This window comes from Lepisma saccharinum, chromosome 6 (genome assembly GCF_977018435.1).
Source record: "Lepisma saccharinum chromosome 6, izLepSacc3.1, whole genome shotgun sequence".
NCBI lineage: Eukaryota > Metazoa > Arthropoda > Insecta > Zygentoma > Lepismatidae > Lepisma > Lepisma saccharinum.
In genome coordinates this window covers 81,356,624-81,371,282 of record NC_139234.1, presented here as the reverse complement: position 1 = coordinate 81,371,282, position 14,659 = coordinate 81,356,624, and the positions used below count along the sequence as shown (strand labels likewise).

At 37.8% G+C, this 14,659-nt stretch overlaps 1 protein-coding gene across 1 annotated transcript in view; it reads right to left on the bottom strand.

The window, feature by feature from the left end:
- LOC145988917 (atlastin-3-like) overlaps nucleotides 1-14,659 on the bottom strand; it is a 284,911-nt gene that overhangs the window by 145,332 nt on the left and 124,920 nt on the right. Inside the window, exon 8 of the mRNA XM_083124215.1 lies at nucleotides 13,081-13,290. Coding sequence (XP_082980341.1) covers nucleotides 13,081-13,290 — 210 coding nt within the window. The remainder of the gene's footprint in view (nucleotides 1-13,080; nucleotides 13,291-14,659) is intronic.

Here is a 14,659-nt window from a genome sequence, read left to right as displayed (position 1 = left end):
TTTGCTTATGTGTTTAAAGAACGCAATTATTTATTAGCGAAAAGCATTCTGCCACGTGATCATTGAGAACGCTTCCTAGTTGTCAGTGCTAATATGGCAGTAGCTACAGTCTGTCACCACACACCAAGTTTCAAGTTCCCCGTAAAATGATTACCTTTCCACGTTTCAAAATCATGAGTGCTGTCTAAAGCAATACTTTGATACTTGCGTTTGCATATTCGAATCTAAATTAATACGATTTTTTTTTAACCCAGCAAATTACATTGAAACCATTAATAACTGTTCGCAATGTGATATTGATATCATATATGGAAAGAATAAAAATGGAGAATTTAGCTTAAAACAACTTATAAATATATTAAATTATGTGGATACCTGATCTGCAACGTATGATGCACGATCAGAGAGCCTGAATGTTGCATTGAAAACTGCAGAGAACAATGATTGACTAATGAACAGTGAAAGGTTTTTCCATGCTCCAATGGGATTTTATTTATAACTATTAATAAACAAGGGAGAAGGACACAGGTTGGTATGATGAACTAAATTGTAAACTAAAAGATTTAATTGAAGAGACAAAACACGTTCACGGTTAAAAATAGGGCATTCAATTTCAGCACATTACACTAACTGAAAGACTATTTTCAAAATTAATAACATTTGGATAACTGGCAGATCCAAACTTGATGTTAACCACTTAATGCACTTGATAATCACAGAAACATATTTTTTTCTTGAGCATGCTCTTTATTTTGTGTCTTCTTTGTTGAAATAATACGTTGAAACAAACAGTAGTATGTTTTAGAGTGTGTTTAGAATCTCTTGTGTACTGCATGGAGATACTGAAGTCATTTTTAGTTTCCTAATCAAATAACAATTATTCAGTGTAATCTTTAAAAAGGAAAGCCTTTGTTTCTTTGCAGCTGTTCAAAACAGAAATTCAATTGCAAGACAAGTTACCAAATTAGCAATAGTTCTCTTACATATTTGTGGTATGTGCTCGTCTGCCTTATACCGGATGAAGAAGGAAGCAGATATACAGGGTCCGGTGGAATGAATAGCTTGATTTGAGTCACGTAGTACGGCGTCGCTGTTGCGCCTGCGCAACGACGTGTGTGCGCGCTGCATTAAGAAAGGACTGCCATTTGTAAGTATGGTCTTGTGGAGTTCAGAACATCGAGCATTCCCCTTTGAGGCGTATTTAAAAAATAACGAGTCTCCAATGACCGTGCAGCGACTCTTTCGTCGCCATTTCCAGGTGGGCTGACATCGGAACGTCCCGGATCATAGGACGATTGTACGGTGGGCACAACGATTCAGGACTACTGCATCGTGTGCAAAAAAGAAAAGCCCGGGGCGACCAAAGACACAACGGACCCAGGAGCGAGTGGAGGAGGCTGCCAGACATGCCTTGGCGCTATGAATGTCAGATCGTTCCTGCGGCGCATCATCCATGAAGACCTCCACTTCCACCCCTACAAAATGCAGGTCACACAGAAGCTAACCGAACAAAATAAACATGCCTGACGAACCTTTACGTTGCTTTGCTTGGAACTTTTAGCAGCCGAGCCGCAGATGCGAAACAACATACTGATGTCGGATGAGGCTCATTTTGATCTGCTCGGTGGTGTCAATAAACAGAATTACAGATACTGGGCGCCATTTAATCCTCGTTGGCTGCATGAGCAACCCCTGCACAGTCAACGTGTGACGGTGTGATGCGGTGTGGCATGGTTTGGCATCATCGGTCCATATTTTTTTGAGGATCTTCATGGACGTGCGGTAACGGTTAATAGCGATCGCTATGTCCAAATGTTACATGACTTCCTCCTTCCAAGGGTGAACAACGACATATGGTTCCAACACGACAGGGCAATAGCCCACACGGCCCGCCGGTCCATGACTGTCTTGTGGCGTCATTTTCCTCGTCGATTGATTTCCCGATTTGGGGACATCCATTGGCCATCACGGTCGCCCGATTTTCTGCCCCTGACTTCTTCTTGTGGGGCTACATGAAAAGTCAAGTGTACGCTACACGTCCTCATACCGTGGCTGAACTGAAGGCAAGGATACGTACAGCTGTGGAGGCAATCCCATTGGACATGCTGGAGCAGGTGACGCAAGCTTTCGTTCGCCGCCTGGAAGAATGCGCTGAACGTGATGGCGACTATCTGTCGGGAGTTATCTTCAAAACCAAGTAAAATGGCATATAATATGGTATGTAATGGCATCTATTATTCTTTGTTCTCAATGTGTGTTTCAATAAATTATTCGATTTGTTTCGACGTTCTGTCCTTTTTATATCCTACTATTCATTCTGACGGACCCTGTAAAAGATAGAAAATTATTGTTCTTGGGTAGCTCGTCGTGCTTTTGTCAGAAAACCTGATCAGCATACTGAACCAAGCCATCACATGAGATACGACTTCAATAATATAATCCGTTTCTGTGGTCAAATAACTCCAGAAAAAGGCAATAAAATTGTCAGTTTGAGGAGACGGAGAAATAATTTCCTTTTATTTTACATTATACTCTGTCTGTATGCGTAGTGTGGTTTGTCTGTCCCAAAGCTGAAGGCAAACCTCTGTCTGTTGTAAAGCGTGGCATGTTTTGTTCCAGCTTACAAATCATGTAAAATACCTTCGTTCACTTCAGTGTGCTGGTTCTGCAGGCACAAGGTCATGTCGACTGATAAGAAGAAACCACGTGACTCCGGGGCCAACTGTCAGCACCGCAGAGAAGCTTCGGTAACTTTTGCAAGGTTCCTTCTAGTCCTTGACAGAGCGCATGGTCCGTAATTAGGTGCAGAAAACTCATGTTTTCTGTGTATAAAATTTACGTATGTTTGGATTGTGTGCTCAAATGTTGCAGTAAAGATAACTCTGTGACACACAGCAAAAATTACAAGAGCTTCAAAGATTAGAAACTTAGCAAGCGTTACTCACAAGATGATTATATTGTCCGACTGACAGAAGACCAGGTGGTGGGGTGGTAGCGTGTTAGTTTGACATGCAGGAGATACTGGGTTCGACTCCTGTTTATTGCATCCAATTGTTTTCTTAACTGGAGCGACTATATATTTCATTTATTTATTGCGAACATTCTTATTTTATTTGCTGTGCGAATTGTTGAATTTTGAATTGAATTTTGTTTTCCAAACGATTACGATAATATCTTGTGAAAAGTATTATATGTATTTCTGGATCATTTTATCGAAAGAAATATATAATTTTCGCCAGGCATAACATTTTATTGAGTATGTTTGTAAAATGATGGGAAATGTGAAAAACTATCGTAAAAAATAATTTTTACAAATAAAATTTAAAACGGTAAAGCTTTCCATCCAAAAATTAATTAAAAATGTATTTAACCTTTACTCCAATAAAATATTAAATAAAATGCAATAATTAGTTGCTCATGTTTTTTAAAAAGAAAATAGGGCAATAAAACATCGAACCCAAAGCCTTTTTTACGTGAAACTTATCCGCTACCACGCTACCTTCATTTTTTTTCTTTTTAAGTCCACTTTATGCACAGTAAGAAAACTGGATCTATAGTTTAAAGTGGGATTCCAATCACTTGTGCACTTGTGTGTGTTTGTCCCAATGAGAATACAGAGAATATAGAGGAAATTGACATGTGTGACAACTGAGAAAAAGGTGAGAAACGGGTCATACTATTACATTTGAAAATACACTTTCAGTTAGTGTAGGGTTCCCAGACGTTTTTCGCGGACATGTCCTACATTTTAGCCTTATGTCCGGCGTCCGGGAGGAATTTGAAAAATATTATAAATGTCCTACCTTTTGAGCATCACATAATATTTATTAGGAAAATATGTAACAGAAAAAAATCATACCAGTTACAAGTCTATGGACTGTGCTTCCAAACTCAATAGTCAAATATATTTCGATTCAGTCATTGCCCAAAAATGAAAAGTTTGTCCTGCTATTAAACAAATGGGAAAACGGAAGCAATTAATGAACAAAGTTTTGGGACCACATTCTGATAACGTCGCTGTTCAATGCCTGAGCAGAATTTTTTGCCTTAGGGTTTATACTGATGGAACAAGGTGTTGTTATTCAATATTCATATAATTTGATTGTAAAGCAGGGGTATATAGAGCGAAGTTATTCAGGGTGTGTGCCAGTCAAGAAAGTCGTGAAAGTCATGAAAAAGGAAAGAAATCAGCAAGAAGTCAATTAAAAGGCAATAAATTATTCTTGTGGTCAAGAATTTTTGCTATCATAATGACTGATTGGTTGATTTAGTATATTTTACTTCACATTTTTCTGTCCCTTTGGCTAATCGCGAAGATGAGGATGAATGGTGGTAAGATAAGATGGATGAAGGGACAGTCACAAACATATAGGGACAACCGACACAAGCCCCACATGAGATTATACTGGCTGAGAGGGTGAGAGTCCAGACGCCAAAGCCTCGCTTGTCTGCCAAACACAGTTCAGGATGCATTAATACGAGAAAGCAGATCAAATTCTCTTCTTAAATTCAGCTTCAGTTTTCATCTTAACTTGCCCTTTGGTAGGGGGTTTTCATTAAATAAATATTTATTTTCTTAATTACTAATTTCCAACTTTATCTAAGTAGGGGTCGAATAAATAAACATTAAGAAAAACTGGAAAAAGATCTACAAAAGTCAAGAAAAAGTCAAGATTTATGGATTTGTTATTTTTGTAGACACGCTGTTATTGAACTAAAAACTACCCAAGATGAAACTTCTGGAACCATTTTAAATTACGGTAAATGCTGAATATTTGTTTGCCATAACAGGTCATAATTCAAATGTTGAGAGAGTACTTTCATTACAATCAGCACAACAGACTCACGAGAGAAATTATTTTTTCATAATGTCTGTAAAATATTTGGTACTGGTCCCTATAATTTCAAAGAGTTTGACTGTCCACTCTAACATAAATAATAAATATAGTTTGACTAAACCTGAAATTTTGATAAGAATTATCTTCTCTGAGAAGGATCACTTAAATCATGTAGTAAGAGGTGCATTGATTAGTATGATTACAAGTTTTGAAATTTTACATTTAAAAATTCATTAAGAATTCATTTTTTTGAAACTGAAAAGTGTCATTTTTCAACTACTTTCTAACGTGTTCTATAGAAATATGTATTATTTATTGGGAATGTTATGTGTCCTACATTTGGACTTAATGTCCTACATTTTGGGTCAACATTTCCTACATTTCCCTTACACCGATCTGGTAACCCTAAGTTAGTGTAATGTGCTGAAATTGAATGCCCTATTTTTAACCGTGAACGTGTTTTGTCTCTTTATTAAAACTTTTAGTTTACAATTTAGTTCATCATACCAACCTGTGTCCTTCTCCCTTGTTTATTTATAGTTATAAATAAAATCCCATTGGAGCATGGAAAAACCTTTCACTGTTCATTAGTCAATCATTGTTCTCTGCAGTTTTCAATGCAACATTCAGGCTCTCTGATCGTGCATCATACGTTGCAGATCAGGTATCCACATAATTTAATATATTTATAAGTTGTTTTAAGCGAAATTCTCCATTTTTATTCTTTCTATCTTTGATATCAATATCACATTGCGAACAGTTATTAATGGTTTCAATGTAATTTGCTGGGTTAAAAAAAATTCGTATTACTTTAGATTCGAACATGCAAACGCAAGTATCAAAGTATTGCTTTAGACAGCACTCATGATTTTAAAACGTGGAAAGGTAATCATTTTACGGGGAATGTGAAAGTTGGTGTGTCTTGACTGTAGCTAATGCCATATTAGCACTGACAACTAGGAAGCGTGGCTGAATGCTTTTCGCTAATAAATAATTGCGTTTTTTAAACACATACACAAATATATCGTCGCTTCGGAACATCAAATTTTCATCTTTGCTGCTTTCACATTACCAACATACGAAGTGGCATGCAATTCAAAAGGTTTTGCAGAAACCTCAGTTTTATAAATAAGATTGGACGAAATTAAACAAAAAAAAAAAAAGAACTTCCATTCCGCTGGGCTCGAACTCGAGTTGGGCGTATGCTAGTCCGACACGATAACCAACACTCCGAATGAGAAAACACGAAACTCTTTCGCAAGTAGTCGACTGAAACGCAAGTTAATTTTCAGATTGCTAATTCCCAAGGTATAACATGCCTAGGCAGATGTGTCTTGCATTTTCTGTACTTCTGTTATTTCAGTCGCTTTGGTCTCTCCCTAGGTTAATCACGGCAATAATGAGGAATATGTTTTAGACAAAGATGATAAACAGACACACAGGAATAATCATCCTCGCAAAAAAGCCAGAACTCGAGTCTGGAATCTTCGACGCGAGGTGTGTTTCTTGTTCTAACTATATCTGCGTGTGTTTGTTAGATTCATGGTATTTCGGGAGTTGATATGAATAAAGTAAATAAATAAGACAAGTGGGTGGAAGGGACTGGAGAATCGTAGCTACGGAACCATTGAGAAGATATCTATCACCTAGATAGAGAATATCTATATCCCCTTGTGATAGAGAACTTATTAGAAGAATGAAAATACAGATTAAACGAACAAATTTGATGTGTATCCTTTCGTCAAAATTCCTAGAAAAGAATATTACATACTTCTTCACTAACAGAAAGGAATAAAAATAAATTGTCCTTGGTGGGGATCGAACCTAGATCTTATTGGTGAAAGCTCTGTACGCTAACCAACACTCTATCAATAACAGCATGTTTTATTTTTTCCAGTCAGTCTGTTTCCTTCCTCAACACCTGAAGACGAAAATGTATGTTAATTTCTCATAATTGTTTCATTGTCTATTAATAGAAACCACGTATGTCAAAATTAGACGCATTCTTTCTGTGAAAAATCCCATGTTTCGCACATTGTGCTTCTCCACTTAGTGTTATTTGGACAGTCACTTGGAAGTTAAAACTTAGCTTTGTGTGTTTGTTTTCACATGCATGTGTGTGAGAAGAGTGGTGTGCACGTGTGTTCGATATTTTTTCAGGGTATTATTTTCGTTCAAAGCATTAATATAATTGTAAAATATGGAATTTACTTTAATGCAAGAAGTGAAAATATAAACCCAGTCCGTCAGGTTCGTTCCCCAACAACATTAAATAATGGAACGTAACGTGGACCGAGTATTATTCCATGTCGAGAATACGAGACTTTACGATCGACAATCTTCATCTCGTATTTCTCTTTGGCATCACTACTCAATTTACAGAGATGTATACCCATGACTGGTATACAAGCCGCAGTATTGCAATGCTGGTTGGGTTGTCTAGTCACAAGGCGCTTGGTGGTCAGACATGGATGGCCTGCTTCAGTGTTTCCTGAATAAGGTCGTTACAACCCAGAAATGTCCGTGACTGTACAAACGTTCTTGCACAAGGTAACTGCCTACCAGAGTAACGTTCAGCATAACGTTATCGTGCTGTGTCCGCATTCCCATCTGCTAGGCCGTACATGTAGTGCATATCCGTCATTTCAGACACTGAATACATCGTTGTGATGGAAGTTACTGTAAAACAGAACAAACGACAATCAGACACAAAAAAAAAAAAAAAAAAAAAAATGGCATGCCCAACTTTACACAAGAAAGTGAGTACAAATGCACATTTGAGGTACAATACACAACCAGAAGTCACTATAGGGAATTTCTTTCATACCTCCCTAACAAAGGATTTGCAGACTCATGTTCATATGAATTTTTTGTTACGTTTTGATGTCACGAATAAATCCCTAAAGTTTCTGACACATGTTTATATACACCCTGTATAGTAATGGATACATTCAAGAACACGGTCTTCATGCTGTTAAGCCCACCATAGGTGCTTGGCGTTCCTTGTCCCGTTCCTCTCGGCGAGAAGAAGTTATTCTTACCCGCATGCGTCTAGGACACAGCCGTCTAACGCATGGTCACCTGCTCCAAGGGCTGGATGCTGTTAAGCCCACCATAGGTGCTTGGCGTTCCTCGTCCCGTCCCTCTCGGTGAGAAGAAGTTATTCTTACCCGCATGCGTATAGGACACAGCCGTCTAACGCATGGTCACCTGCTCCAAGGGCTGGACCCTCCGTTGTGTCATGTTTGCAATGTTTTATTAAGCATTCGACACATTCTCGTTGAATGTGTCGATCTTGCTTACCTCCTGAAGACTTTTAACCTTTCTGGCTGTTTGTCATCCCTCTTGGGTGATGACAGCAGTATTTTGACAATGTTTTTAGTTTTTTGCGAAGAGCTGGACTCTTCCACCGTCTGTAAGGAGGTTTTTAGTTTGTTTGTTCTGACTTTTTAATGTGTCGTGTTTGTCTCGTGCAGGTCTCTTTACAACCTTGCACTTTTAGTTTTTCCCAAGGGGCTATCTACACCCCTTTTTTAATTTTTCAGTCAGAATTTTAGATAAGGGGACATTTCCCCGTATACATAGAAGGGTGCGAAATGGCCTTAAGTGCCGACGCACCCAGAAATTTTAATTCAATCAATCAATCAAGAACACGGTCTTAATACGGAACATAACGACAAGGGAAGAAAGAAGGGAGAATATGGATAATGTTAAGAGGTACAATTGTACTGAAGATGTGAAGCAGACATTAAGGGAGAAAAACTAACGAGGCAAATAATGAGAAAGTGAACCTGTCAGGAAGAAAAAATTCCTTTATCTGCGAATATTCTACGATAGGAAAATTTTCGCCCAAAGGAGGGGGATGTTATGTCACGTGGCTGTATGGGTAAAACAAATTGTAAATAGTTAAAAAGGTAACTAACAGATGGCAGCACTAGATAAAGCCTGGAATTCGTATTGCTTAAACGATTTAAAGATAAAGGGAAACGGAAACCAAATGTATATATTGTTAATAGATAATTGATGCTTCATTTATATTAACTTGACAACAATGGATTATGAAAAAGGAGAGTAAGATTAATTGATTAATGTAACAATCACAAATGTTGAGGTGAGAAGATTAAAGAAGTCAGGAAACAATTTTGGATTTGTGTCTTTTACCTTCTGTTTGGAAAGGAGTTTTTCCATCAGAGCTTTTGGTTGTCTCCCTTGGTGGCGCAAAGTCCTAGGCTGCCCCAAAGCACGACGAGTTTTAAGACTTTTTTCAGGGAGGGGCAATCAAGGTATTTTTCTGGAGCAAGGCAAACGAGACACATTTTCTCTCTTAATAGTGTTGTCTCCGCACCCCCCCCCCCCCATGTCTTCCAAGTAGTTTGTATTATATTATCCTGGTACGACTGCAATTCGATAATAGATTTTGGTAAAGTTATTAATCAGGAAAAAAATGTTGGCTTAAGCACTGAAGTGAAATCGCAAACATTGGTTGTTGACATAATAAACATTTTAGCCTAATAAAGAAATACGTAATTTGATACTTACATAAATATCTTCTATCGCACGTTTACACACACTGTTCAGATAGGACGAGCCCGCCACCTCGGAACTCTGAGCAGGGTCTATTCTGCTTGTTAATTAATTGACAATGCCCGAAAACAACACAAAGACGAAAGACACCACTCACAAAACTCGCACTGCACAGTCCCTCCCGCCAACAGTTGTTTACTTTTGTAACACGTGAAGCACCCCATCTTCCTTGCCCCCTCCTCTCTCAGCATCGGCACTTCCCCAATAGCCAATACATCCTTCTGAACCTTACACTGCAAGAAGTCCAGTTGTACTCCTGTTGCCATCTTAGTTCTTTTGAAACCAGATTTGCCCAAATCGCGAAACTTTTCGTTTTAAATTAGACGTATGTAGAGTAGATGCAGTCTTCATCTGCTTCCTACCTACTACCACTCCCATGTTTCGGTAAATCCACAGAAATCTAATTTCTGACACCACTACTATTTTGAATATTTGACTATTTGACTTTCGCTTTATAGGATAATCGTGACGATGAGGATGCATGGTGAATTATTGGAATGACATTATTATTTTTTGGTGTATGTAATTATTAATTTCTATAATTATATAAGTAAAATAATAACAACAAACATTGAAATAACCATTTCTTGCTGAGGATTCGAACCCGCAACATCTGACACTTCATAGCGTGCTAAGATAACAATTGGGAAATTATGCTTGTAAGTAATGTTTTCACTCAAAAACAGTTCTGCTACCTCAAAAACATTGCTTCAATCCGAAATTATCGCATTCCTGCGACAACGTATGTCAACCTCAAGCGCCCCTTTCAACAATTATCACAAATTCCTGTAACCGAAATAATATTGTATGTGTGAAATATAGAATTTTAGGTTGACATTTTTAGAAGGACAGCGGACCCCTTGACCATCCCCATTCCTATCCTCTCCTCTCCTCTCCTCTCCTTCTCGCCCATGATGTCGAAAAAGGACAAAGTGGACTTTCGTAATCGCTGATATTTAGTGTAAATACAAAATATCACTTGGTAGATTGCCTTTCCCCAGTGTGATTCGACATTTTTTAAAATTTTGATTTGGCGTTTTAAATCCACTTTATGCACAGTAAGGCTTATCGGGACTAGATCTACAGTTTAAAGGGATCCGAACAACTTTTGCCTCCACTGGGTATCAAACCAGGGACCCCTTGATTACAAGGCGGCGACGCTGCCACTGCGCCATCGTTCCCCAGTGTGAGTGGACACCTTCAGAGTAAGATAGACCCAATTAGGCGACTTAGCTCTTTTCTATCAATTGAGTATGGCAACACTGATCTGTATCCGGTAAGGATCACCTACAACTGTGGCAGCTAAACTGTGGCGGCTAAACAGACATGGCAATAACTCGCCTCCTCGTCCAGCCGTAACAGTCTTTGCCGCGACGCGAAGTCTTCCTTGCGTGGGCTCAGGGCCCTTTCCTCATGTTGCCTCAGGAGGGTACCGGAACAGTCCTGCTCTTCGCTTTTGCCGGTGTCAGAAAAAAGTCAGTCTGCAATATTTACTTTACGACAATATTACCAGTTTATGTATGTGATAATATTTTAAGACACGTTCTTTAATTCTTTATATTTTGCTGTTACCTGCGGTAACAGCGGTTACATGCATGCCACGCCTCTGCTTGCCCCTCTCTGATATATCCGGAAACATCTTCATATTATTTAAATTTTGAAAATGTAATGTGAAAGCATATTATGTACCTATGCAAAGCATCCTAGTGCCAAGAATGCATTGCGAGAATTCTCTTAACTGGGGCAAGGCATCAGACCACTTTCACTCACTTTAAACACTGGTGTCTCCCTTGAGGGAAACATCTTCGGGTGGCCTTGTCACACACGAAAGTAGTTGAAGGCGAAAGCAAACGACTGCTTTATGTTAAGAGATATTGGCTCAATTTAAGTCGATTGTTATACTTAGCAAGACTTTATAGTCATCACCGAAAGACCTGCTTTCGGCAATGAATAACGCGAGATATCTTGAAGACACTTTACAAAACTTACGTGAAGCTGACGCATGGTACGAAACCAGATTCACATACACTGTTGAAATATGAAATGACTTGGATATAGAAATTCCTCCAGTCAAAAGAAAAAAATGTCTCGCCGACTAGATGATATGCAAGAAAAATTAATTCCAGATTAAATCAAAAGATGAAGAATTCAAAGCGCAAACACTTAACTCCTTCCTTGACTGTAACAGGAAACTGTAAATGTGGTGAATGTACGTAGTTGGCAGGCTAACCTAATGAAGATTTATTTCTACTCACTCAGTTCATTGTGTCCGAGATTTAGATGTGAAAGTCAAGCTTCTAAACAGCTACAAATTGACTTACACGAGAAGTTGCTTAAGTTGTCGTTTGATTCTGATATTACCTCAACTTCAAAACATACAATATGTTTTTCTGTGACAAGCTGTTCATGCGAAAGAGTGTTCATCTGTGTAGTTTGTTCATCTGTGGCTTTATAATTTTCCCGTTTGTGTAATATAACAGCATCCGAAGTTTTCTCTTTGCTACAATACTGGACTAGAAGTGGCATAATTGAAATATTTCAGTGTTATTATGAAAGAAGTCGGCAATATTGGTACTGTTAATGAAACTGAAGAACACTATAGCGAACAAGTGTGCAGAAGAATGGGAAACAATGTAATTGTTTCTACGTGATTTAATTTATGTCAATTCCTGATAATTCCTAAATGACAGATGTAATATTTACTTTGGATGCAATAATAACAACAAGAATAATAAACACCATTATTATTGACAACAGTGAATTACAACACTCAAGTGGCAAACAAACGAATCAGGAAGGCCATACCCATTATTCTCGCTTGTTTATATAATCATTTCAGAGAGAACTGAAGGGGTATATTTAAGATGTCACTCTCACCGTCATGATAACGCTTAATTATAGGTTGTTATATTATCATTTTCTGGTTCAATGAGCCCTTAAAATTGTTCAAAAAATTTACTTATTTCTGTCACACTCTTTATACTTATCAAATCCCTCTTGTGAAAACAAAATTTCATAACGTGTAAGTTCTTGAAGGCTTATTTTATAAAACAGTAAATACGTAGGTAAATTGCTTTGTTGCAACAGTATGGCCTTTGTCCATTCCTTTTTTTTACTAACTTGGGTAAAAAAATGAATCAACTAAAAAGAAATATTAAACTAGATAGTCTTCCTTCTCATTATACATATAGGCAGTGGTGGTGATTGGTGGGGGTCAGCGGTGATTAGGGTTGGGAGCAGTTGATCCGCCACTCTTTGCCACTCTTGCCCTCGCACTATGCTAAACCTCATGTATCAAGGGAAAGTAAACTGTCATTTGCATTACACCTGGTTTGAATGAGAAGATAAAAATAGGAGAACGCGGTAACGCGTCTGACTACCATGCTCAAGGTCCCGGGTTCGATCCCCGGCCGGTTCAAATCCGGGAACTTTTCTAACGATGGAAGTGGCTCCGGCGCCCACCCAGCGTCGAATAACATGGGTACCTGGGGTAAACCCTGGGGGGTAAAGGCGGTCAGGGGCGTGATGCTGATCACATCACCCCCACTCATGACCGGATCAAGAAAGTGTGGGGCGTTACCCCCACACCCCCTATACGCCTTCATGGCGTGGTGCTATGCACAGGGGAGCACTTTACCTTTTTTTTATATTTACTTACCTTACGTAATTTCTTTCTGACTGTCTCTGCCCTACCCATGTTGTCTACTTTCAAGTCCTTGGTCAGTTTATTAAAATGCTCCAGTGTCTTCTTCCAAATTTCCTCATGCTCTTCTACAATCTTAGACAAATTACCTGATGGCTTGAAGCGAGTGCGGTAGAAGAAATTCGCTGCCATAGATATTTCTGCAAGCTTCAGGTCCACAGTAATCTAAAATTTAGAATTCATAATAACAAAATGGGGCTCAAGTCATAACATCTGTATTAAATCAAGGGTGGTATGGTATCTGATAAGAAAACTAAATTAAACTTCTTAAATACAATATTTAAGGTTTGCAGAATCCAGTCTCGAGTATTAATTTTAAGTTACAGATTGCCATTGGATATCTGGTGGAGTACTGATCTACGTTAGGAATAAGGATATTAAATTAGGCACCTGGAATGTTCTGAGCCTTTACCGGCCTGGGGCATTTCAGTGTACAGTTAATGACATAGTTAGGTATAAATTAGATGTAGTAGCTGTCCAGGAAGTTAGGTGGCCAGGAGAAGGGAATTGTAAAACTAAAAATTATACTTTTTTCTATGGTGGTACTGAAAATCATAATTTTGGAACAGGCTTTTTCATAAATAATAGAATTATCTCGGCTCTTAAAACAGTAGAATTTATTAATGATAAGATATCATATGCAGTTTTACAGGGTAGGTGGTGTAAAATTATTTTAATAAACATACATGCACCAACGGAAGATAAAGATGATAATACTAAAGATGATTTTTATACAGAGTTAGAACAGGTCTTTGATAAATTTTCTCAGTATGATATGAAAATTCTGTTAGGTGACTGTAATGCAGAGATTGGCAAAGAAGAGACATTTAAACCCACGATTGGTAAAGAAAGTCTTCATGAATTAAGTAATGATAATGGTATAAGATTGATTACTTTTGCAACCTCAAAGAATTTAATTGTGAAAAGTACCACTTTTAAACATAAAGATATCCATAAATACCTGGTCTTCTCCAGATGGTAAAACTCATAATCAGATAGATCATATTCTCATTGATAAGAGAAGGCATACTAGTATAATTGACGTTCGTACACATAGAGGTGCTGACTGTGCCAGTGACCATTATTTAGTAATTGCTAAATTAAGAGAAAGACTCTCAGTGATAAATCATAAGCAACAAAATCTAAAAGTTCTAAAATTTGATACAGGAAAGTTTACTGATGAAAGAATTAAGAAAGATTACCAAATTAAACTGTCAAATAGATTTGATGTTTTGCAGGATTTAAATGATGATGAAAATATAAATGAAACAGACGTAAATAAGAATTGGGAGCACATACGTAATGCAATAGAATCAGCAGCTAAAGAAACTATAGGATACCATAAACCGAGAAAAAGTAAGCCATAATTTGATAATGAATGTCATAATCTAATAGAAATAAGAAATCAGGCTAGACTTAGGTGGTTAAATAACTCTGATGATACAAATCTAAACAATTATAATAGAATAAAGCGAGGAGTTAACTGCACGTTTAGAAGTAAAAAAAGAGATTACTTGAAAAGCAAAATTAACGA